At 50.5% G+C, this 26,676-nt stretch overlaps 1 protein-coding gene across 2 annotated transcripts in view; it reads right to left on the reverse strand.

Moving 5' to 3' along the window:
- Positions 1 to 26,676, reverse strand: part of LOC119957241 (adhesion G protein-coupled receptor E1-like) — a 110,447-nt gene that overhangs the window by 44,871 nt on the left and 38,900 nt on the right. For both annotated transcript variants that reach the window (XM_038785084.1, XM_038785085.1), the window contains exons 2-5: positions 21,543 to 21,632; positions 12,191 to 12,337; positions 8,133 to 8,282; positions 745 to 885 (exon numbers count right to left, since the gene is read on the reverse strand). In XM_038785084.1, the coding sequence (XP_038641012.1) occupies positions 745 to 885; positions 8,133 to 8,282; positions 12,191 to 12,337; positions 21,543 to 21,632 (528 nt within the window). The remainder of the gene's footprint in view (positions 1 to 744; positions 886 to 8,132; positions 8,283 to 12,190; positions 12,338 to 21,542; positions 21,633 to 26,676) is intronic.

Below are 26,676 nucleotides of genomic sequence, written 5' to 3' on the forward strand. Positions count from 1 at the left end.
CAATGACGTGTAGGGTAGGTGGGATTACGGGGTAGGGTCTCGGTAGGGTGCTCTCTCAGAGGGCTTACTCTCACAGTCCAAAGATGTGCAGTTGAGGTGGATTGACCACGATAAAATTGCCCCCGAGTGTCCAAGAGATTAGTTGGGGTTATGGGGATAGGGCGGGAGGGGGGGCTCGTGGGCCTAGTTAGAATGTTCATTTGGAGGGCCGGTGCAGACTTCGATGGGCCGAAAGGTTCAGCAAGCAAGGATTCTATGGTTTTGTATCTATGGTTTTGGGCAGCACGGTAGCATGGTGGTTAGCATAAATGCTTCACAGCTCCAGGGTCCCAGGTTCGGTTCCCGGCTGGGTCACTGTCTGTGCGGAGTCTGCACGTCCTCCTCGTGTCTGCGTGGGTTTCCTCCGGGTGCTCCGGTTTCCTCCCACAGTCCAAAGATGTGCGGGTTAGGTGGATTGGCCATGATAAATTGCCCGTAGTGTCCTAAAAAGTAAGGTTAAGGGGGGGGTTGTTGGGTTGCGGGTATAGGGTGGATACGTGGGTTTGAGTAGGGTGATCATGGCTCGGCACAACATCGAGGGCTGAAGGGCCTGTTCTGTGCTGTGCTGTTCTATGTTCTATGTATCTTATCCACATGATAGCAGTTTGGGCAGCGAGGCGCTGCACTAGTGCGTCAGCCTTGTAGCTGAAGGAGGGGGAATAGACAAATGGAAACACTGCGGAATAAAAAAAATAAAAGTCTTACCGACGCAGGAATCGCTGTGATTGAGTCTGGTGCCCCCGGATGTTGATATGAAGCCAGGGTTACAGGTGCAGGTAAAACTCCCCTCCGTGTTGCTGCAGTTTGCGTTCGAACCGCACGGGTTCCGAAGACACTCGTCAATATCTGGAAGGAAGAAGCGGACATTATCGGGCTGCATGGTAACTGAAATGAAATGAAATCAAAATGGCTCATTGTCACGAGTTGGCTTCAAGTGAAGTTACTGTGAAAAGCCCCTAGTCGCCACATTCCGGCGCCTGTTTGGGGGAGGCTGGTACGGGAATCGAACCGTGCTGCTGGCCTGCCTTGGTCTGCTTTCAAAGCCAGCGATTTAGCCCAGTGACTCCCATTGTACCGGCTCAAATCCCCTGGCCGTTCCCGCCGGTAGAATCTTCCTGTTCCGCTGACAGGGACCTCCCCCCCCGCCCCATGTCGTCGTGGTTTCCCTGACAATGGAGGGTCGCAATCAACAGCAAAATCCGTAAGGGTGTCCCTGACGGACAATGTGGAAGATGAACGATTGCAAAATCGGATTGAACAATGCGACAGAAAGATGGCCGTCACATTGAAGGCCAGAGGTTCAAACTGTATTTTCTTAAAACTTTACGCACTCTGATTTCTTACGCTGTTTACGGTTTTCTTGGCTCATGCAGGGTTATTAAAGTTTAAAGTTTCACCAACTGCACCATGGCCGTGGGGTGCTATGTCTACGCGGGGTGTGTACGGGCGGCTGTAGCAATGCGTACTTCACCATGCATGCTGTAGTTCAGAGCAATGGATAGTGTCCTTCCAATCACATGACTGTCCAGGAATCTCTCCCGCTCATACCGCCAGCCATTGGCGTGTTTGGAAGGATTTGCAAAGCCGGCACGGTGGTTAGCATTACTGCCTCACTGCGCCAGGGACCCGGGTTCGATCCCAACCTCGGGTGACTGTCGGTGTGGGGTTTCCTCCTTCTCCCCGTGTCTGGGTGGGTTTCCTCCGGGCACTCCGGATTCCTCGTGGGTGAGGTGGATTGGCCACACTAAATTGCCCCTTCGTGTTCAAAAGGTTACGTGGGGTCAAGGACGAGGGCGTAGGCACAGGCCTAGGTCGGGTGCTCTTTCCGAGGGTCGCTGCAGAATCGATGGGTCGAGTGACCTCCTCCTGAACTGTAGGCATTCTACCATCCTCCGACACACACAACCTGATTGGCCGCATTACGAACGTACTTGGTCATTAAGTCCGAGGGTGGGACTCGAACCCAGAACTTCTGGATCAGAGGCCAGGACGCTAACCCACTGCACCACAAGAACTCCCCAGAAGCATTCTGCAAAAATCTTGTTAAAACGACCCAATAAACCACCGGGGCCAACTTCAATCTCCATTACCCCATGCAAAGAACCACATTCAGGGCATTCGTCTTTTGGCAAATTCCAGACGGATTCAGTTCTGCCTGAATTTTGCCTCTATTTTTTTTATTTTCTGAGCGGTTCCAGCACGGGAGGGGAAAATGACCCCATCACCACCAGGTAAGAATTCATTCGTACCACACAGCACAGCCCCCCCCCTCCGAAAACATGAACACGGAACCACGGCTGGCACTGCAGTGCAGAGGGAGTGCCGCAGGGACCGAGGTGCCGAAGAGTCATGAAACTGAGGCCTCAGGGAGATGGAAAAGACTCAACTTCGAGGGAGAACGGAGGAGTTCCCTGCTCCTCCGCCCCCCCCCCCCACCCCCATCCTCCCACGGCCCCCTCCCACCCCATGTCCAGATCACTAGTTACCCTGCAAGCTGCAGTGCTAAATAAAACAAGGTGCCAGAACTTTCTCTGGAAGCGTACCCCTTCCCATGGGTTTCCCAGGGGCGTGGGGCGACTTCAATGGGAAGTCCCATTGACAGCGGCGGGAGCCGAGAATCCCACCGCCAGGAAACATGCAGCTGGGAGGATAGAGAATCCCGGACAAGGTATCTGAGTCATGGTCTCAGTGCTGTTGGCGCGATCTTGCTCGGTGCGAACGTGTGCTTCCGACAATGAAACCGATGACCCACACTTTCCAGAGGCCTTCATTGGCTGAAAGTCACTCTGGGATGTCTTCCGGTTGGGAAAAGTGTTGACTCGACGCAGGTCCTTCTTCTCCTGGCGGGATAAATGAGCCAAATCCTCACGTGCCCTCGTGTTCGGCCAGCCAGTCTTTTCAGACAGGAGTCAGGGCGGCACGGTAGCACAAGTGGATAGCACTGTGGCTTCACAGCACCAGGGTCCCGGGTTCGATCCCCGGCTTGGGTCACTGCCTGTGCGGAGTCTGCACGTTCTCCCCCGTGCCTGCGTGGGTTTCCTCCGGACGCTCCGGTTTCATCTCACAGGTCCCGAAAGACGTGCTTGGAAAGAGGTGAATTGGACATTCTGAATTCTCCCTCAGTGTGCCCGAACAGGCGCCGGAATGTGGCGACTAGCGGCTTTTCACAGTAACTTCATTGCAGTGTTAATGGTAGCCTGCTTGTGACAATAATAAAGATGATACTATATCATTCAGCTAAAGGAGACTAGGCACGGATGCCTGCTGCTTGAGCAACCTGCATTTGCTGCTGCAATTGTTTTGTAGACAACTGAGAGAGTTTTGCATGTGAAGGGCGCTTGTTGGAGGGAATGTGGTCTGTTTGTTTTACCACAGCTGCGTCAGCCATGTCTCGGTGGGCAGGACTCTCGCCTCTGAGTCAGGGCTGTTGCTACAGGTGTAGGAGATCTGTCTGACCGAGACAGACTGTACTCGTACTCTGCTTTAAGCTGGTTTATTAATAGTATGTAGCGCAGGTTTTCCACGCGCCCCCACCACACCGCCCGCGCCCCCACGGCGTATATTCCGGCAACGAAGGCGGCCCACCATTCACCGGCAGCGGAACCTTCGTCCGAAAAATGTCTATCGAATTTTGCATGATGTGCAACCTCCTCCCCTGGGGTATGCACCATTGGCGGAACTGGCAGATTTCACCTGGTGGGAAGGGCTGGAAAATCTCAGCCGATATATAGTATATATCTATCACTGTAGTTATCCTGAGTACTGAATGTTCCATTCTCTCTCTCTCTCTCTCATTGGTAAAGCCACACATGCAATACTGCGTTCAGTTCTGGTCACCCGATTATAGGAAGGATATTGTTAAACGAGAAAGACTGCAGAAGAGATTTACGAGGATGCTACCAGGAAATGAAAATGAAATGACATGAAAATCGCTTCTTGTCACGAGTCGGCTTCGATGAAGTTACTGTGAAAAGCCCCTAGTCGCCACATTCCGGCGCCTGTTCGGGGAGGCCTGTACGGGAATTGAACCGTGCTGCCGGCCTGCTTTAAAAGCCAGCGATTTAGCCCAGTGTGCTACACCGGATGGTCTGAGTTATTAGGAGAGGCTGGGACTTTTTTCCCCTGGAGCGTAGGAGGCTGAGGGATGATCTTATAGATGTCTATAAAATAACGAGGGGCATCGATAAGGTAGATGGTCAACATCGTTTCCCAAAGGTAGAGGAGTCTAGAACGAGAGGGCATAGGTTTAAGGTGAGAGGGGAGAGATACAAAAGGGTCCAGAGGGGAAATTTTTACACAGAGTGGGGGTGAGCATCTGGAACGAGCTGCCAGAGGCAGTGGTAGAGACGGGTACGGTTTTGTCTTTTAAAAAGCAGTTAGACAGTTACAAGGGCAGGGTGGGTATAGAGGGATATGGGCCAAATGCGGGCAGGTGGGACTAGCTGGGTGATAGAAACTGGGCAGCATGGACAAGTTGGGCCGAAGGGCCTGTTTCCATGCTGCAAACATTTATGACTCTATGTCTCTATCTCTCTCTCGTCACACCTGACCACTGATATCACTGACTTAAATTTCACCATCGTCCCAGAGGCCGCTCTCCCCATTGAGAGAGAGCTGATTGGTGGTCATTCAACTGAAGGGTCACTAGATCTTAGGCCAGAGGCAGTGTTGAGTAGGCGGGGCCTTCACGAATAACCTCAGCCGCTGCAGGAAGTGAAGCCGCGTTCTCGGCCTTGCTCTGCATCACAAACAACCTGTCCAGCCAACGAAGCGAACAGTCTCTCGATGTCACTGACATATCACAGCCCTCGTCACTGATTAGCGTAACTATTCTCTCAGCCCATTACACCGCAGCCACCAGCCCCCCACCCCCCCAAATATTCTGGCAACTTTACAACAACACTGGGCACGATCCTCCGGCTGTTGGCGCAGGCAGGATCTTCCGGGCCCGCCGGCTGTGCACCTCAGCCCTGGAAACGTGGGGCGGATTCAGTGGGAAATCCTATTGATAGCGGCAGGGACCAGGTGATCCCGTCGCTGGCCAATAGCAGGCCGTCTCTCGCCGTCGGGAACCACGATTGAGAATCCAAAGATGTGCAGGTTCGGTGGATTGGCCATGATAAATTGCCCTTAGTGTCCAAAATTGCCCTTAGTGTTGGGTGGGGTTACTGGGTTATGGGGATAGGGTGGAGGTGTTGACCTTGGGTAGGATGCTCTTTCCAAGAGCCGGTGCAGACTCGATGGGCTGAATGGCCTCCTTCTGCACTGTAAATTCTATGATTTACACTATTGCCTCATCTCCGTCTCAAATGTGTGAGTCCCTTTATTTTGAAACTGTGACCCCCGAGTTCTGGATTCTCCCACAAGAGGAAACATCCTCACCACAACCACCCTGTCAATGTCCCCTCAGGATCTTAAAGGTTTCGATCACCTCGGTGTAGTTCCAAGATGGTGTGTGCCTCGGAGGGGATCTTGAAGGTGATGACGTTCCCATGCATCTGCTGCCCTTGTCCTTCTGAACGGCACAGCTCAAGGGTTCGGCGGTTTCTGTTGAAGGAGTTTTTTTTCTGGGGCGACACGTGGCGGCCGTGGCCTCCTTCTGTGCTGTCAAATTTCCAGGACTCTTAAGTAGCTTCTTGTAGATGGTACACACTGCTGCCAACGGTGGAGGGAGTGGATTCTGAAGGTGATGGAAGGGGGAAGGCCAATCAAGCGGGGCTGCTTTGTCCTGGATGGTGTCGAGTTTCTTGAGTGTTGTTGGAGCTGCGCTCATCCGGGCAAGTGGGGAGTATTCCATCACACTCCTGACTTGTGCCTTGTAGATAGTGGGCAGGCTTTGGGGAGTTACTCATCACAGAATTCCAGATCCCATTTCCCTATCTGTCGTTAAACTGATGCAAAATATCAGATTTTGAAAAAAGGCAATGGTGTTCTCGCTCTTCTTCTGGTCCATATTTATCTCTCAAACTACTCTTCAATTCATTCACAGAATGGGACAAGGCCACCATTTATTGCCCTTAAGCTAGTGTCTTTGGCATTTTTTTTTCTTTTTATTCTTTCGTGGGGTGTGGGCACCGTTGAAAAGACCAACATTTGTTGCCCTCCTTTATTGATCTTGAACGATACGGTTTCCTCCCACAGTCCAAAGATGTTCAGATTAGGTGGATTGGCCGCGCTAAATTGCCCTTAGTATTAAGAAAAAGGTTAAGACGGGGTTACTGGGTTATAGGGTGGAGGTGTGGGCTTAGAACATAGAACATAGAACAGTACAGCACAGAACAGGCCCTTCGGCCCTCAATGTTGTGCCGAGCCATGATCGCCCGACTCAAACCCACGTATCCACCCTATACCCGTAACCCAACAACCCCCCCCATTAACCTTACTTTTTTTAGGACACTACGGGCAATTTAGCATGGCCAATCCACCTAACCCGCACATCTTTGGACTGTGGGAGGAAACCGGAGCACCCGGAGGAAACCCACGCACACAGGGGGAGGACGTGCAGACTCCACACAGACAGTGACCCAGCCGGGAATCGAACCTGGGACCCTGGAGCTGTGAAGCATTTATGCTAACCACCGTGCTACCCTGCTGCCACTTAAGCAGGGCTCTCTCTCCAAGGGCCGGTGCAGACTCAGTTCATAAGAAATTCTATGATTCTATGAACTGAGTGGTTTGTTCGGCCATTTTAGAGGCATTTAAGAATCAACCACATTGCTGTGGATCTGGAGTCACACGTCGGCCAGACCGGGTAAGGAGGGCAGGAAAGACATCAGTGAACCAGATGGGTTTTCATGAGAACCGACGACAGTTTCAAGGTCACCCATGACTGGTACAAAATTTTTTATTCTCGATTCACTGATTGAATTTAAGTCCCACCAACAGCAGTGGTGGGATTTGAACCCGTGGCACCAGACCATGAGCCTGGGCCTCCGGATTACTCGCCGGTGACAATCCCATGACCACCCACCATTTCAGAATAAACCACATTGCTGTGGTTTTAGATTGAAAAAATAGGCCTTAAAGACTTGACAGGGGTAAATGCTTGAGCAGATGCTTCCCCTCACAGGAGAGTCTTGGACCAGAGGGCCGTGTCACAGAATCGTAGGGCGGCCATTTACGTCTTTGAGATGAGGGGGAATTTATTCTCTCAGAGGGTTGAGAGTCTTTGGAAGCCCCTGCCACGGAGAGCTGTGGGGGCAGAGTCCTTGTGCATATTTAAGGCTGAGATAAATTCCTGATCATAAGGGAATCAAGGGTTGCGGGAAAAAGGGCAGGAGCATGGACGTGAGGAATGTCAGATCGGCCATGATCCTATTGACTGGCGGAGCAGGCTCGATGACCGATGTCTTACTCCTGTTCCTATTCCTTATGGTCTTATTAACTCCACACGTTTTTCCCCTGAAGGACATTAGTGAACGAGGTGGGTTTTTCATGATAACCTTGTAGTTATGCGTTCACAATATTAACTTTTTAATTCCTGGCCTATTTATTAAAAATGGAGGTAGATTTCCCATGGTACGATTTAAACCCGTTTCTGAGTCATCAGTTCAGATCTCTCAAATACTAACCCAGCATCATAACCAGTCTGCCGCCGTCAACAAGCTTTCTGATTACCCTTCAGTAGTACTTTTAGTTATAACATGCTTTGGGATGCCTTGCGATTGTGAGGGGGATTTTATAAATCCATGTCTTTATTTCTTTCTAACCCATTGCCCCCTGAGAAATCCCCCGGAGAGTAAGGATAAGTTGGAGGCGGAGGAGGAGAATCTCTGGGCAAGGAAATACTCCGATGGAGAGATTCAAAGAAGCACCTGCTTGCAATTGTCCCTCAAGGTTCGACCTCTGCGATGTTAAATTAGGCTTGGCCCAATGTGATGGAAAGATATCTGTTAAACTGGAGCTAGTCCGAGCAGCCCAAACTTCAGAAGTGGCCCATTCATTTGAAGCCAAGTCACCGGTTCACTCTGGGTGAATTGGAAGCTTCCCCTTGCTCAATAACTCATGAAAATATGGTTTCAGGAAATCTCACGGTTAAGTTGTTTTACCCCCAAAGATTTTGGCCCAAGTTGAACCCGAAATGATGCTTTTACCGAGGCATCCTTTCCCGTATCCAGTAAAATTGGTTTCACCAGTTGATCGGGCAAATCCTTTGTCGCACTCGCAGTGGTAACTCCCCTCAGTATTATGACAGGTTGCGTTACTTCCACATATTGTTGGAGTCGTCTCACACTCATTATAATCTGTAAGAAAATACAGGACCATTGAATAATCTTCATTTCCAAAGTCTGCCTTTGTTTTCATTGAATGTCGACGAATCGCTGAGAGTATAGAGTTCGACAATGCCCAACTCTCAATGAAGAACAAAGAAAACAACGAACAATACAGCACAGGACCAGGCCCTTCGGCTCTCCAAGCCTGTACCAGTCATGGTATTACCCTTGGCCAAACCCTAAAGAACAATACAGCAGGGGTGGGGGGCGGTGAAAATGTCACAAGGTGAACGGGTTTAGAGACAATGTTCCAGAGGAAGAGGCGAGATGGGTGAAGGCTCGAGGGTCAATTTCCCGGCCCCACCCACCCACCCACCCAGCACAGGAATCATGGTGGGCGCGATGGACAATTTGCCATACCACTCAAAAATGCGTTGACCTCGGGTGGCAATTTCTGGTCTTGGCGGCAGGGTAGTGACAGGAAGACCCCTTCCTCAGTCATTGACAGTGGAAGTTGACCTCGGGTGCGGGTGGGGATGTATTGGACGGATGGAAGAACATTGGGTTGTTCGGAGTTCCAGAGAGAGAGGATTGCTACGGACAGGAGAGAGCGAGGCAGTAAAACTGCACTGCTTTCCGATTACTGTCTTTGATGCGGCATGACCGACAAAATTCCTGGAGGAGAGAATGCACCGTATTGTATCTAATAGAGGGCAGAGTGCACCGTATTGTATCTAATAGAGGGCAGAGTGCACCGTATTGTATCTAATAGAGGGCAGAGTGCACCGTATTGTATCTAATAGAGGGCAGAGTGCACCGTATTGTATCTAATAGAGGGCAGAGTGCACCGTATTGTATCTAATAGAGGGCAGAGTGCACCGTATTGTATCTAATAGAGGGCAGAGTGCACCGTATTGTATCTAATAGAGGACAGAGTGCACCGTATTGTATCTAATAGAGGACAGAGTGCACCGTATTGTATCTAATAGAGGGCAGAGTGCACCGTATTGTATCTAATAGAGGACAGAGTGCACCGTATTGTATCTAATAGAGGACAGAGTGCACCGTATTGTATCTAATAGAGGAGAGAGTGCACCGTATTGTATCTAATAGAGGGCAGAGTGCACCGTATTGTATCTAATAGAGGACAGAGTGCACCGTATTGTATCTAATAGAGGGCAGAGTGCACCGTATTGTATCTAATAGAGGGCAGAGTGCACCGTATTGTATCTAATAGAGGACAGAGTGTACCGTATTGTATCTAATAGAGGACAGAGTGCACCGTATTATATCTAATAGAGGACAGAGTGTACCGTATTGTATCTAATAGAGGACAGTGCACCGTATTGTATCTAATAGAGGACAGAGTGCACCGTATTGTATCTAATAGAGGGCAGTGCACCGTATTGTATCTAATAGAGGACAGAGTGCACCGTATTATATCTAATAGAGGGCAGAGTGCACCGTATTGTATCTAATAGAGGACAGAGTGCACCGTATTATATCTAATAGAGGGCAGAGTGCACCGTATTGTATCTAATAGAGAGCAGAGTGCACCGTATTGTATCTAATAGAGGACAGTGCACCGTATTGTATCTAATAGAGGACAGAGTGCACCGTATTGTATCTAATAGAGGACAGTGCACCGTATTGTATCTAATAGAGGACAGAGTGTACCGTATTGTATCTAATAGAGGACAGAGTGCACCGTATTGTATCTAATAGAGGACAGAGTGCACCGTATTGTATCTAATAGAGGGCAGAGTGCACCGTATTGTATCTAATAGAGGGCAGAGTGCACCGTATTGTATCTAATAGAGAACAGTGCACCGTATTGTATCTAATAGAGGGCAGAGTGCACCGTATTGTATCTAATAGAGGACAGTGCACCGTATTGTATCTAATAGAGGACAGAGTGCACCGTATTGTATCTAATAGAGGGGGTCTAAATTCACAATCAGCCAATTATCATTAAGACACTTCACACCTGTCCATAGGTAGAAGGAGTTTGAATTTGTTTCTTTAATAGGCGGTAGCGTGATTTCCGAATCTCTTGGTTGTTGTGATAACGAATAATCCTGAGATAGCATTGACTCGGATGGTGAGCTTATTTTTCCATGTTCACAGTCCGGGGAAGGAATGTTTCCTTCTGACAAACCAAAGATGTGCAGGTTAGCTGGATTGGTCACGCTAAAATTGCGCCTTGGTGTCGAAATAGGGGCTGGTCTAGCACAGTGGGCTACATCGCTGGCTTGTAATGCAGAACACAGCCAGCAGCGTGGGTTCAATTCCCGTACCAGCCTCCCCGAACAGGCGCCGGAATGTGGCGACTAGGGTCCTTTCACAGTAACTTCATTGAAGCCTACTCGTGACAATAAGTGATTATTATTATTATTATTATAGATGTGCAGATTACGTGGGAAGCAGGCCAGCTTGAATGTTCTTTCAGAGGGTTGGTGCAGACTCGATGGGCTGAATGGCCTCCTTCTGCACTGTAGAGATTCGATGGACAATGACATTTGTAATCAAGTGTGCCGATGGACAGGTAAAATCGATATTATTTACTTGGATAGTAAGTCTGTCCCCTCCCTATATGGGGCAAACATGGAGATGTAAAATAGAAAGGAGTTGAGGGTGAAAGCTTGGTGACCATGCATACACAGGAGATGGACAGATCCACTTGGAATAGGTAGAAATGGAAGAACATGAGGATGGTGTCAAGGAACCATTCAATTAGGTAGAAGTAATCAGTCGCAATAACACCATTGACTATGTTAAAAACCACAGACAGATCTGTGATGAGAAGGAAGGACAATGGACTGCAAACAGTTACACAGAATATGGCTGGTACCTTTGACCATGGCGGTGGCAACCAGAACAGGTCAAAGGCTAGGGATCCTGAAGTAAGCAACATGCCTCCTGACTCCACATATCCATATAATCTACAAGGCACAAGTCAGGAGTGTGATGGAATACTCTCCACTTGCCTGGATGAGCGCAGCTCCAACAACACTCAAGAAGCTCGACACCATCCAGGACAAAACAGCCCCGCTTGATTGGCACCTCATCCACAAACATTCACTGCCTCCACCACCGACGCAGAGTAGCAGCCGTGTGTACCCTCTACAAGATGCACTGCAGAGACTCGCCAAGCTACCATAGAAAGCACCTTTTAAACCCATGTCCATGACCATCCAGAAGGACAAGGGGAGCAGACACATGGGAACATGGTCGCACAGTGGCTAGCACTGCTGCCACACAGCGCCAGGGACCTGGGTTCGATCCCGGCCTCAGGTGACTGTCTTTGTGGTTTTGCACTTTCTCCCCGTGTCTGCGTGGGTTTCCTCCGGGTGCACCGGTTTCCTCCCACAGTCCAACAGATTTGCAGGTTAGGTGGATTGGCCGTGCTAAATTGCCCCAGAGTGTCCCTCTTAGGGATTTGGATATTGAGCTGGATGATCAGCCATGATCGGAATGAATGGCGGTGCAGGCTCGAAGGGCCAAATGGCCACCGCCTGCTCCGAGGAAAAGCACAAGCGGAGAGCGTTGGGAGTGATGCTCACTGAATTGGGGCAGTCATTCATTCCGGACTCTGAGGGAAGATGAGACTGAAGATGCGAGCCAATAGTGGGAGCCAACAGAGGGACAAGTAGGTTCTTTAAGGGGAAAGTCAATAATAGCAGATCTGATTGGGAGGAATTGTGCTTGAGGAGAATGGAATTGGTGAGCATTGAGGTCAGGAGCAGCCATTGAACCACAGGCAATGAGTGAAGGGAACTAAAATTGAGTCCCATCAGGAAAATGCCTGTCGAAGGGTGGACTAAGGAGATCCTAGTGCACATTGTGACCACTGGTAAAGCAGAAACTGAGCAACGAAGAATGCACTGTTGACGTTAACTATTGCTTCAGACCACTGTCCAATACGTAATTGTATTCACCTTTACAGTAGGACTCGGCAGTTCCAGCAAAATGGTGATCTCCAGATTCTGAGTAAAATCCTCGATTGCAGGAACAGTAAAAACTCCCATTTGTGTTGACACAGATTGCATTGGACCCACATGGGTTTGAGAGACATTCATCGACATCTGCAATGCAAGAAGATTGATAAGTATCAGAGTTCATTGTGTTTATAATTTGAAGCTGGTTTCAAACCCGGCCCTCACGTGTAAACAACTACCGGCGCTGTAGAAATAAATCTCTTGCACAAAATGAGGTTTTGTGCTGTCTAAACTTCGATCCTGATGGCAAAAACTTGCAAACAACCCCACGTGAAGTTGACCTTCAAAGTTGCACTGAAAAACTAAAGGATAGAAGAGTCTTCAACTTAAAAATTACACACCTTTCATCTTTAGCACGGTTCGATTCCCGTACCAACCTCCCCGGACAGGCGCCGGAATGTGGCGACTAGGGGCTTTTCACAGTAACTTCATTGAAGCCTACTCGTGACAATAAGCGATTTTCATTTCATTTCATTTCATTTAGATGTTGCTTCTGTCTAATTACTTTGTACATAAATTTATGTTGTGTATCTTTGGACTTCACTACCCCAGAGGACAATATCCACAGAATCCCTACAGTGCAGAAGGAGGCCATTTGGTCCATTGAGTCTGCACCGACCCTACCTCGGCCCACTTCCTGACCTGTCCCAATAACGCTGTAACTCCACCTAACCTACACATCTTTGGACACCTTTGGGCACTAAGGGGCAATTTAGCATAGCCAATCCACCTAACCTGCACATCTTTGGACTGTGGGAGGAAACCAGAGCACTCGGAGGAAACCCACGCAGACAAGGGGAGAACATGCAAACTCCACACAGACAGTCACCGAAGGCCAGAATTGAACCCGGATCCCTGGCGCTGTGAGGGACGCCAATCTCTCGCTACAATGGAGAGTTCCGCCAAACGGAGCTCGACACTGTACAAAACGGGGCAATGTGTGGCTTCGGCCGCGAGTTCCCTGCTGAGGCCCGTTTATACAATGCGAGTCGCGTTTTATAGCCATGTGTTTTCTCACACTGCGAGGGCCTGGAAACACATGGCCAAAACCTGCTCGCTAACGATCTGTTCCCAATTAGTTGAATCGAACCCAGCTCCAACTCCAATCTAGTCACCCCTCACTCTTCTAAACTCCAGTGGGAACAAGCCCAGTCTGTCCTGAGGTGATATGCATCACTGTAAATACACAAGGGGTTAATGCAAATACACTTAGACTAAATCAACACTAGAGGGAGCACCAGAGACATCATGGCACACAGACATTCAATCAATCGGTCAGTAAGATCGGACACGACCAATGGGCAGTCAGGACATCCAGAGGTGACACTACCACAAGGGGGCTACCCATATAAAAGGACAGGGCTCACATGCTCTTTCTCTTTCCATAGGCGACACTCAGAGAGACAGGGGCAGATCAGGAAGCATCACACCCACCGCATGGCTTAGAGCAGACTGGTGAGTTAGACTGAGTTATTATAGCAAGATTAGCAGGAGAGTCGAACTCAAGTAGGAGAATTGTTAACTGATCAATAAATGTGTTAAACCTATCTCCAAGTCTGAACCTTCCTTTGTCAGAGCATACATCAAGGAAGCAGCTTATGCTACATGAAGAAGCAGAACACAACATGTCCAACCTTCCCTCATGGGACAACTTGCAGCAATTTGACAGTTAATCAGAGGTTTTACATCTGAGTGCGTTGATAGACAAGTTAAAACTGAACATAAATAACAAGCATTGTGAAGTTTAACCACGCTAATTTTCTAAGGGGCAAGTGTGCAGTGAGAATAATGAAAGGATGAAAGTTTGGGTTGTGACCCATCGAGGGCTGGGGGAGAGATCCTAGCAGGAGCGACCCTGCCTCCTTTGAGGACGGAGCAAGGTAATAGTAGTAAGTAAGTTAATGGTCCCAGATGACAATAAGCTGCTTTCCCCTTTGAGGGGCGGAGGGTGGGGGGAGGAGCTGTCTGGTGGTGATTTAACCTAAAGGTCGCGAGACGTCACCCGAGGGGCAAGATTGAGAAGGGGGGGGGCCTTCATGAGTAACCTCAACCGGTACGGGAACTGAACCCACGCTGTTGGCCTCGCTCTGAATCAAGAACCAGCCAACTGAGCTAACAAGGAGGTGGAATTCATGGAGTTGAAACTATCGCTCAGGATAGCATAGTTGCCGGTGTCAATAAACCTCAGACAGACTGGGGAAGATGAGGAAGGCTGATGGACTGTAAACAGTCAGACCAAATGGGGTGGGGAGGTAACTTTGGTTGTTGAGATCAGGGGGCTGGGGGTGAGGTAGAAGGTTCCGGATTGGACAGGTGTGAGTGGAAGGCCAGATGAGCACCGATCGGAATTCATTCCGGTGGGAGATTTGGTTCACAGAAGGCGGGGCTAGAGCTGAGCCAATAGCTGGAGGCCAAAGGAAGATTTGAGGGTCGACTTCAAGAGCAGGTTGATTGCATCAACTTCGATGGGGAGGAACGGTACTCCAGGAGAGGGGATGTGTCATGATATTACCGAGGAAGGAGCAGTAAATAAGCTGCAGGCTACGACTCAGATCTGTGAAAGGAGCCTGCGTTCTATTTCATTGTGAAGATGTGTTGTTGAGGGCCGGGATGAAAAATTGAAGCATAGAACATAGAACAGTACAGCACAGAACAGGCCCTTCGGCCCTCGATGTTGTGCCGAGCAATGATCACCCTACTCAACCCACGTATCCACCCTATACCAGTAACCCGCCCCCATTAACCTTATTTTTTAGGACACTAAGGGCAATTTAGCTTGGCCAATCCACCTAACCCGCGCATCTTTGGACTGTGGGAGGAAATCGGAGCACCCGGAGGAAACCCACGCACACACGGGGAGGACGTGCAGACTCCGCACTGACTGTGACCCAGCCGGGAATCGAACCTGGGACCCTGGAGCTGTGAAGCATTTATGCTAACCACCATGCTACCGTGCTGCCCCACAGCATATTGTGGGTACAGACGTCGAGGGAGGACTGAGCAAGGAAGAGCAAAATATCACTAAAGAACAAACGGTCCAGGTAGTCACCTCTACAATGGGACTCGGTTTCACCAGTGAACATATCATTTCCGGAAACTGAATAAAATCTTTTGCCGCAAGTACAGTAATAACTCCCTTGTGTGTTGTGACAGATTCCCGTGGGCCCACATGGATTCGAGCCACACTCGTTGATATCTGCAAAATAAAAATGACGAACTTGGGGTAACTGATGGAGCAGTGCCCTTTCAAATTGGGGATCGGAACCTGGTCCACACCCGTGACAGTCAATGTTCTTTGGCAGAGATGTGCCCTCCAGAAAATGAACGGAGCATCTCAACCAACCAAGCTCACGCTGGGCAAAAAAGGTAACCCTTAAATGGGAAGCCCAGGCAAGGAGGCTAAATAATGATTCGGATTGGAAATGAAACATCTCCCTGTGCTGTGACTCGCGGGTAATCTTCAAAAGTCACTTCTGTATAATTCCCTTTGCAAATAAATCCAACTGATCACGTTAGCCTGCAGCTAACATTCCGGCTGTCTGATATTTAGCAGCTTGAAGGGTCGAGAGGAGTGGATAGTGGGCGTCAAGCCTAATGGACCATTTTAGTGTCATCTGACGTTCAGTCTGCATTCAATTTACTTTTGTCTCTGACAGTAAATGCATGTACATAAATCGCAAATCATAATATCGTTATGGGGTTTCTGCAATATCATGTTAATGGCATTCATTTCCGCACATGATTTGATTATTCCGGAATATAAGATTACATGTCTGTGCTCAGAAATATTGAGTGCCGATCTTTGAATTCTACCGACCCTTGCCAATGGGTGTAGCCAAATCCTCTTAAGCTGCACTGACCACAACTTTCAGGTCGCGCGGACCAGATCTTAGCAGATTGCTGCATAACTTAAGTTTCTACTTAACCCATCTCTGCTTCTTTTGCCAATGACCTTCAATCCTATTGCTGACCAGTCAGGAATAGATTCTCCTTATTTTTGTCCATCGAAGCCACTTATAATATTAACTGATGGAGTCAATGCTGAGGGAATATCTGAAGCAAAATCGAAACTGGAAAATTATTGATCCTCTGCACAGTGAGATCACGTCAGGGAGTATTGATGTCAGTCTCTTTATCGAAAGATGTAAGTGCATCAGAAGCAGATCAGATAGGGTTTCCATAGCATCCCCACAGTGCAGAAGGAGGCCATTTGGCCCATCGGGTCTGCGTCCACCCTCTGAAAGAGCATCCTATCTCAGCCCACTCCCCTGCCCTAGCCCCATAGCTCACGTGACCTGCACATCTTTGGACATTAAATGACAATTTTATCATGGCCAATCCACCTAACCTGTCTGGGACGGCAGGGTGGCACAGTGGTTAGCACTGCTGCCTCACGATGCCAGGGACCTGGGTTCAATTCCGGCTTGGGTCACTGTCTGTGTGGAGTTTGCACTTCCTCCCAGTGTCTGCGTGGGTTTCCCCCGGGTGCTCCGGTTTCCTCCCACAGGCCAAAGATGTGCAGGTTAGATGGATTGGCCGTGCTAAATTGCCCTTAGTGTTCAAAAGTTTAGGCGGGGCTACTGGGGTGTAGCGTGGGCTGAAGTAGGGCACTCTTTCCGAGGGCTGGTGCGGACTCGATGGGCCAAATGGCCTCCTTCTGCACTGTAGGGATTCTATGATCTTGGACTGAGGGAGGAAACTGGAGCACCCGAAGGAAACCCACGCAGACACGGGGGGAACGTGCAGACTCCACACAGAGAGTGACCCGAGTTCAAACCCGGGTTCCTGGCGCTGTGAGGCAGCGGTGCTAACCACTGTGCCTTTGTGCCGCTCAACTAATACCAGGAATGGCGGGTTGTCTGATGAGGAAAGGTTGACGAGGTTGGGTTTGTATCCACTAGAGTTTGGAAGAATAAGTGCCGACTTGATCAAAACCTTTAAGATCCTGAGGGGTATGATGTACCATCAATTGGACGCGAGACACGATGAAGATCCAAACTGTGGCTTTAATCAGCTAGTTGTTAGCTCGGTGGTCGACTACAGAGAAAGGCCGACCGCCGGGAAACCTGGGTACTTATACCCCGCCTCGGAGGCGGGGTCTACTTGCCTCTCGACCAATTGGTGAGCAGTCACATGACTAGTCCCAGCCATTCAGACGAGAGGCACATGACCAGCCAGAGCCAATGGGAAACCAATGCTCTGCACCAATGGCAGTGCTCCCACTCATATCACCACAGGGTATTGACAGGGTGGATGTGGAGAGGATGTTTCCTCGTGTGGGAGAATCCAGAACTAGGGGTGTGGGTGGGGGCGGGGGGGGGTCACTGTTTAAAAAAAAAAAGGGGTCGCCCATTTAAGACGGAGATGAGGAGAATTTATTACTCTGGGGGGGGGAGAGTCTCGAGAACTCTCTTCCTCAAAAGGCAGGGGAAGCAGAATCTTTGAATATTTTTTAAGGCGGTGCCTGTTAAATTCTCGATTAACGAGGGGGTGAAAGGTTATCGGGGGTCGGAAGGAATGAAGGGTCGTGGTTCCAATCAGATCCGTCAAGATCGCATTGATTGGCGGAGCAGGGCTCGAGGGGCCGAGTGGCCTTCACCTGCTCCTAATTCACACGTTAGGCTTCTGTCGGTCAACCGATGTGCTGCTCGTATCAATCACAATTTCCAGTTGTTACTGCTACCAGTCTCTCACAGCCATTCCAGTTCCGATTAGGATTTCTCTGATGTTTTAATATCTTCTGACTGACTGGATACGTTTTACTGATTAGGATTTTTTTTTACCGCCCCCCCCCCCCCCCTCCCCATGAAGTAGCAAACCGCTGGTGGTGGCGTCAGAAAGCCGGATAGCTTTGTAGTGATACTGACCTCGGCAGAAGGACACACTGGTCCCATTGAGAAGCAGATTGGACACAGAGGCGAAACCATGCTGACAGATGCAGTGGAACCCTCCAATCTTGTTGTGGCAGGTTGAGTAGGGTCCACACGGGCCGGAGAGACATTCGTCCTCGTCTGCAATGGACAGAAAACGCCGTGAGCGGGAGACACGGTGTGGTGAATGATAAACCTAGTAATTCACACTGTGTTGTATCATATGTATTGTGTCCTTGTGGGCTCTGTATACGAGCCGTTGCGCGGCTCTGCCCATAGGGGGAGATGAGGAGTTTGTACTGGGCTCCACTCTTGGCTCCGCCCATGGCTCCGCCCATGGCTCCCCCCACTAACCGGAAGTATAAAGCTCTGCAGTCGTGAACCTGCTGCCAGTTCATCTCGTCTCAGGCAGGCTCAGTTATAAGACTATTAAAACCACTGTTCACTTCCAATCACGTGTCTTGCGAATTGATGGTCTCATCACATGGTGACATTTTAAAACCTCTAGAATCTAACAGGAGCCTGATTGATTGGGACAGAGGTCTCTTTCTGCCTGGGCCCGAGAAACGGCAGCAACGTGAGGTGGCCACTCAGCGCCGGAAAGGTAAAGGTCGCGTCCATGAAACTAATCTGCAAGAAAGGGACCTTTATCGCAAATCAACTTCATCTGCAGTTGCCCATGGCCCGGCACATTGCTCTATGGACCGCACGGTAGCACAGTAGTTAGCACTGTTGCTTCACAGCGCCAGGGTCCCGGGTTCAATTCCCGGCTTGGGTCACGGTCGGTGCAGTGTCTGCACATTCTCCCCGTGTCTGCGTGGGTTTCCTCCGGGCGCTCCGGCTTCCTCCCACAAGTCCCAAATGACGTTCTTGTTCGGTAATTTGGACATTCTGAATTCTCCCTCTGTGTACCCGAACAGGAGCTAGAGTGTGGCGATTGGTAACTTTTCACAGTAACTTCATTACAGTGTTAATGTAAGCCTACTTGGGCCAATACAGATTATTGTATCGGCAACAGAGGGAGTTAATATCTGAAAAGGACGAAAATGTAAAATTTCTCTTCCCACCTTTCTATTTTGCATATATCAGACGGGATTCTCCCATCCTGCGGCAGGGTGTCCACGCCGTCGTAAACGCCAAGGCGTGAAAGGGCTGCTGCCGGGAGTAATTCTGGCCCCTACAGGGGGCCAGCACGGCGCTGGAGCAGTTCACGCCGCTCCAGCTGCTGATCCCGGCGCAAACTGGGCGCTGCGGGATCCGCGCATGCGCAGTGGCATCGGTGCCAACGCGCGCATGCGCAGTGGCCTCCTTCAATGCCCCCACCCCGACGCAACATGGCGCAGGAGTACAGGGGCCGGCGCGAAGGAAAAGAGGCCGGGGGACAGAGAGGCTGGCCCGCCGATTGGTGGGCCCCGATCGCGGGCCAGGCCGCATCGGAGGCCTCCCCCCATGTCGGAGCCCCCCCTCCCCCCCTCCCCTCCCACAGGCCGCCACCCGACCCTTGCAAGCAGAGTTCCCGCCGGCTGCGAGCAGGTGTGGACGGCGCCGGCGGGACTCAGCGTTTTAACTGCGGCCGTTCGGCCCATCCCGCGTAGAGCGGCCAGCGACCGGCGCTGCGCCAAACACGCGCCGATTCTCCGCTCCGCAGAGAATCGCGTGCCGGCGCCGGGCAGCGTGGCCCGGTCGCGGGGATTCTCCGGCCCGGCCCCGGGCTCAGCGAATCCCACCCACCATCTTTGGCCTTCGAACCCTTCCCTACCGGAAAATGACCCTTTCTGGATCAGTCCCATCGGAAGCCTCTTTGGTTCATGTCGCGATCTCCTCGACGGAAGAGAACCAGAACTGTCCTCATTTTCTCTTGAGAACTCACTTTCTTTCTGTTCCTGGTCGCCATGCCTTTTTCGATATTTCTTTATTTTGCTTTATATCTACGTTTTTTAAAATGATAGTCTTACCTAAGAACGAGGAGCAGGAGTAGGCCATCTGGCCCCTCAAGTCTGCTCCGCCATTCCATAAGATCATGGCTGATCTTTTTGTGGACTCAGCTCCACTTACCCACCCACTCACCCTAACCCGGAATTCCTTTACTGTTCAAAATCCCACCTAACTTCTCCTTAAAAACATTCAACGAGGTAGCCACAACTGCTTCACTGGGCAGGGAATGCCACAGAATGGCACGGTAGCATTGTGGATAGCACCATCGCTTCACAGCTCCAGGGTCCCAGGTTTGATTCTGGCTTAGGTCACTGTCTTTACATCCTCCCCGTGTCTGCGTGGGTTTCCTCCGGGTCCTCCGGTTTCCTCCCACAGTCCAAATATGTGCAGGTTAGGTGGATTGGACATGACAAATTGCCCTTAGTGTCCAAAATTGCCCTTAGTGTTGGGTGGGGTTACTGGGTTATGGGGATTGGGTGGAGGTGTTAACCTTGGGTAGGGTGCTCTTTCCAGGAGCCGGTGCAGACTCGATGGGCCGAATGGCCTCCTTCTGCACTGTAAATTCTATGACTCTATGATTTGTAATGTTTTTGATTGGGCGGCTGTGGAATCTCGATTTTGCCGTGTGAACAAAGAACGTTAGAGTTTGTTTTACAAACAAATTTATTTATTACTGACACGACATTGATGAATAACTGAAATGTCTAAAGTGAATGCAGTTGGAAATAAACGTCTAACACTAAATTAAACTAAGATACAATAGAGGTACTCTAATCTGCAACTGCGTACAAACACCTTCTGAAGGAACACATGTTGCATCCGGGTCCCGGCACTCCGTACTCGCCCCGCCTGCTGGTCGGATGCTAGAACTACAACAGTAAAACCTATAACTTGTAATACACATGCAGATCATACGTCATAGAATTTACAATGATGATGAACTCCTCATATCATATACGGATGATAGTTCCGCCTATCATCACAAGACTCACAACCCTTTGGGTGAAGAAGTTCCTTCTCAACTCAGTCCTAAATTTTGAGGCTATGCTCGCTAGTTCTATTTTCACCCGACAGTGGAAACAACCTCCCTGCTTCTATCTTCGCGAGATCTTTATTTCCACCCTTTAGTCTGTGTCTTTTCATCGCTGCTCCAGGAATATCGGAATGACGGGCAATCAAACGTCACCACTCGAAATCCCTCACTTACACCGGGTGAGATTGGCGAACCTGATTCTCGAGGCAAACCCAAAACAGTGCGTCGTTTGACCTCAAATCTTTTGGAGGTGATAATTAACCTCGTCAGAATGGTGTTTCAGTGAACCTGCATCACGTCAAAATAATCTGATAAAAATTTGACGTTGAAACAAAGGGCAAAGACACAAAACAAATCGAAGGGAGGGATAGGGGACAAGAGCTTAAACAGGTAAGTGGCTTTAGTGGTTTCGCTAACAGTTTTAGTATTGTAATGAGACAAACTTCAAACTCACCAACACACGTGCCATTAATGTCGCTCGTGTACCCATATTCACATGGCTGACCTTTAGCGTGCTGACCACAAAAGAAAGCGAGATGAACCACTAGGAAAAAGAACAAAGTGTTATATGACTCTTTTAGCAATGTACATCATTGCCAACATCTCCTATTTGAATCGCCAAGAGAACAGGGCAACGGGTTGAATCCATTGTCAGCGAATGATGAATTTGAAATATTGGATGAGAAAATAAAATTGGGAGGCATTTCATGAGTGTGAATACCAGCGTGGAAGAGATGGGCCGAATGGCCACTTTCGGTTCCATAGATTCATCGAATCATAGAATCCCTCGAGTGCAGGAGGCCTTGCGACCCATCAAGTCCACACCGACTCCCTGAACGGGCACCCCTGCCAAGGCCCACTCCCGCACCCTCTCCCGGTAACCCCATAATCTCACCTAACCTTTTACACACTACGGGCAATTTATCTCGGCCAGTCCAGCTAACCCACACATCTTTGGACTGTGGGAGGAAATGGGAGCACTCGGAGGAACCCCCACCATTCTCAGCTATTCAACTTTTCGGGGAGGCACAGTGGTTAGCACTGTTGCTTCACAGTGCCAGGGGCCCGGGTTTGATTCCCAGCTTGGGTCACTGTCTGTGCGGAGTCTGCACGTTCTCCCCTGTGTCTGCCTGAGTTTCCTCCGGGCGCTCCGGTTTTCCCCCACAGTCCCAAAAACGTGCTTGTTAGGTGAATTGGACATTCTGAATTCTCCCTCCGTGTACCCGGACAGGCGCCGGAGTGTGGCGACTAGGGGCTTTTCACAGTAACGTCATTGCAGTGTTAAAGTAAGCCTACCTGTGATAATAATAAAAATCATTATTATTTGGACGCAGGGAGATTGTGCAATCTCCACACAGTCACCTGAGGCCGGAATTGAACCGGGTCCCTGGTGCTCTGAGGCAGCTGTGCTAACCACTGTGCCGCCGTGCCGCCCTTATTCTCCGCGGTTCAATGACCAATCAACAGAAAATCATGCGGAGGGGCAGCTTTAACGTTGCTTCTTGAAAGTTCGCTGTCTTACTATTTTCTGAGCAAGTATACTGAACAAAACTCACCTTTAATTACTGGAATCCATCAGTCAGAAACCTTTCCCCCCCCCCCCCCCCCCCCCTTCTTCATGGTGTGGTGCATGTTCCCCACCGACCCCCTCTCTCCTCCCTTCCCCTCCCACTCCTTCCCCCCCCACCCCGCCTGTGGTACTATCATAACTGCAAGGGTTAATGAAGTGTCGAGAGCAGCCACTAGTGGGAGCTACAGTTACAAGTATACAAGGCAGTGATGCGCAGTCTTGTGGGGGAGTGCATGCAGAAGTTAGCTGGAGAGAGTCAGAAGTACAAATAGTGTGAGTGAGAGCAGATCACAGTTTATATCAGTATTAAGATTAGCTGTAGATGGGTGTAGTTTAAATGTAAATAATCAACTGTGTATTCCTTCTGAGTACGTGTTGAATCCAAACTAGTAGTGTTTATAAATTTCTAGCTTTGTTTGAGTTCAAGCTATTTTGTGGTCCTTGTGAACACTACGCCAACCATCCTGAAATAGGCAACACACTGCCAGCCAGTGAAATGCCACATTCCTGACTCAGAGGCTACTTCCTGGAGGTGTGGCTGGCAATGGCGACTGAGGTCGGGAGTGCTGGCCGTGCGGTTTCCTGTCCTGGGTCCTGATAGCTTGTTGGGGATCACAGCCGCGCTTTGCAGCAGCTTCACGTGAAGTTGATCAATCGAAACGTCATTTTCCTTTCGTGGGATGTTGGGCGTCCCAACATCTGTTGCCCATCCCCAACAGCCCCTCGAACTGAGTGGCTCACTGGGGCAGCTCAGAGCGGGCAGTTAAGAGGCAGCCCCATTGCTGTGGGTCTGGGGGTCACGCGCAGGTCAGACCGGGTAAGGACGGCAGATTTCCTTCGCTGAGAATGGACCAGGTGGGTTTTTGCCTTGGTGGGATTTGAACCCATGTCCCTGGGGTTCTAGCCTGCGGGACTCCGGCCTCCCAGCCCGGTGACAGTCCCACTATTTCCCATTATATGCTAACGCCACGCCCTTACCTCACTGACCAGAACAACCATAACACAATGGAAGAGAGGTGATCCTCCTTCTGGAAAGGCCCTCTGACTGGTTGGGCAGAAATAAATGGATCAATTTTAAACCTCCTCACAAACACCTGGGGCGGGAGTCTCTAATTCCGCGGCAGAGTGTCCACGCCGTCGTAAATGCCGTCGCGTTTTGCGACGGCGCGAACGGTCCGCTGCCAGGACTAATCTGGCCCCTACAGGGTGCCAGCACGGCGCTGGAGCGGTTCACGCCACTCCAGCTGCCGATCCGGTGCGAACCGTGCGCCGCTGGATCGGCGCATGGCGCAGCGGCCTCCTTCAACGCGCTGGCCCCGACGCAGGGCTACAGGGGCCGGGGCGTCGGAAAGGAGGTTCCCAGTCAGAGAGGCCGGCCTGCCGATCGGTGGGCCCCGATCGCGGGCCAGGCCACATCGGAGGCCCCTCCCCTCCCACAGGCCGCCAATCGGCCCTTCAACGCCGAGGTCCCTCCGGCTCAGGGCAGGTTGGAACGGCGCCGGTGGGACTCGGTCTTTTTCTGACGGCCGCTCGGCCCGTCCGGGCCGGAGACTGCGCGGGGCCCGCGACCAGCGCCGCGCCAACCACGCCGGCCCCAATGGCGCCGATTCTCTGCAGCGTGCCGGTGTCGGGGCGGCGTGGCCCGGTCGCTGGGATTCTCCAGCCCGATCCAGGGCTGGGAGAATCCCGTCCCTCATATGGAACAGATGAACAAAGAACAAAGAACAGTACAGCACAGGAACAGGCCCTTCGGCCCTCCAAGCCTGTGCCGACCATGCTGCCCGTCTAACCTAAAATCTCCACTTCCGGGCTCCGTATCCCTCTATTCCCATCCTATTCATGTATTTGTCAAGATGCCCCTTAAATGTCCCTATCGTCCCTGCTTCCACCACCTCCTCCGGCAGCGAGTTCCAGGCACCCACTACCCCCTGTGTAAAAAACTTGCCTCGTCCATCTCCTCTAAACCTTGCCCCTCGCACCTTAAACCTATGCCCCCTAGTAATTGACCCCTCTACCTTGGGGAAAAGTCTCTGACTATCCACTCTGTCTATGCCCCTCATAATTTTGTAGACCTCTATCAAGTCGCCCCTCAACCTCCGTCGTTCCAGTGAGAAAAAACCGAGTTTATTCAACCGCTCCTCATAGCTAATGCCCTCCATACCAGGCAACATCCTGGTAAATCTCTTCTGCACCCTCTCTAAAGCCTCCACATCCTTCTGGTAGTGTGGCGACCAGAATTGAACACTATACTCCAAGTGTGGCCTAACTAAGGTTCCATACAGCTGCAACATGACTTGCCAATTTTTATACTCAATGCCCCGGCCAATGAAGGCAAGCATGCCGTATGCCTTCTCCAGCTGTGTTGCCCCTTTCAGTGACCTGTGGATCTGAACACCTAGATCTCTCTGACTTTCAATACTCTTTAGGGTTCTACCATTCATTGTATATTCCCTCCCTGCATTAGACCTTCCAAAATGCATTAAGATGCTTGGATTTACAGAGAGGAAGCGTACATCGGAATCCAAACAGATTCCAGGAAGTGGGCATCCATTACCACCGACCACAAGGCCCGCCACTGTTACTGCTGAAACCAAATCACGGGCAGGATGGAGAAGTGAAACTAAACCCTTTGGAACATTTATACCACAGGTTTCTTTGTGCCTTTGCTGAGTAATCCACTTCTGAATGATCTGACTGATGATTTTGGGGGAGAGCCAGATTTCAGGCACACGTGGATAGTCAACTCAACCACTGCCTCAGTGAGAGAGAGAGAGAGAGAGAGGCAGACTGTGTGTGTGTGAGAGAGAGTGAGAGAGAGGCAGACTGTGTGTGTGTGAGAGAGAGTGAGAGAGAGGCAGACTGTGTGTGTGCGAGAGTGAGAGAGAGGCAGACTGTGTGTGTGTGAGAGAGAGGCAGACTGTGTGTGTGCGAGAGAGAGTGAGAGAGAGGCAGACTGTGTGTGTGTGAGAGAGAGTGAGAGAGAGGCAGACTGTGTGTGTGCGAGAGAAAGTGAGAGAGAGAGGCAGACTGTGTGTGAGAGAGAGAGGCAGACTGAGAGAGAGAGAGAGGCAGACTGTGTGTGTGCGAGAGAGAGACAGACTATGTGTGTGAGAGAGATAGAGAGAGAGGCAGACTGTGTGTGTGAGAGAGAGAGGCAGACTGTGTGTGTGTGAGAGAGATAGAGACAGACTGTGTGTGTGCGAGAGAGAGAGAGGCAGACTGTGTGTGTGTGTGAGAGAGAGAGGCAGACTGTGTGTGCGAGAGAGAGAGGCAGACTGTGTGTGCGAGAGAGAGAGAGAGAGAGGCAGACTGTGTGTGTGCGAGAGAGAGGCAGACTGTGAGAGAGAGAGAGAGAGAGAGAGGCAGACTGTGTGTGTGCGAAAGAGAGAGGCAGACTGTGTGTGTGTGCGAGAGAGAGAGGCAGACTGTGTGTGTGTGAGAGAGAGAGAGGCAGACTGTGTGTGTGAGGGAGAGAGAGAGAGGCAGACTGTGTGTGTGTGAGAGAGAGTGAGAGAGAGGCAGACTGTGTGTGTGCGAGAGAGAGAGGCAGACTGAGAGAGAGAGAGAGAGGCAGACTGTGTGTGTGTGTGGGAGAGAGGCAGACTGTGTGTGTGCGAGAGAGAGTGAGAGAGAGGCAGACTGTGTGTGTGCGAGAGAGAGAGAGAGAGAGGCAGACTGTGTGTGTGCGAGAGAGAGAGAGGCAGACTGTGTGTGTGCGAGAGAGAGGCAGACTGTGTGTGAGAGAGAGAGAGAGAGAGGCAGACTGTGTGTGTGCGAGAGAGAGAGGCAGACTGTGTGTGAGAGAGAGGCAGACTGTGTGTGAGAGAGAGAGAGGCAGACTGTGTGTGTGCGAGAGAGAGAGAGGCAGACTGAGAGAGAGAGAGAGAGGCAGACTGTGTGTGTGCGAGAGAGAGAGAGAGAGAGGCAGACTGTGTGTGTGCCTGAGAGAGAGAGGCAGACTGAGAGAGAGAGAGAGGCAGACTGTGTGTGAGAGAGATAGAGACAGACTGTGTGTGTG

The sequence above is a fragment of the Scyliorhinus canicula genome, chromosome 25, assembly GCF_902713615.1.
Source record: "Scyliorhinus canicula chromosome 25, sScyCan1.1, whole genome shotgun sequence".
In the NCBI taxonomy this organism is placed as follows: domain Eukaryota; kingdom Metazoa; phylum Chordata; class Chondrichthyes; order Carcharhiniformes; family Scyliorhinidae; genus Scyliorhinus; species Scyliorhinus canicula.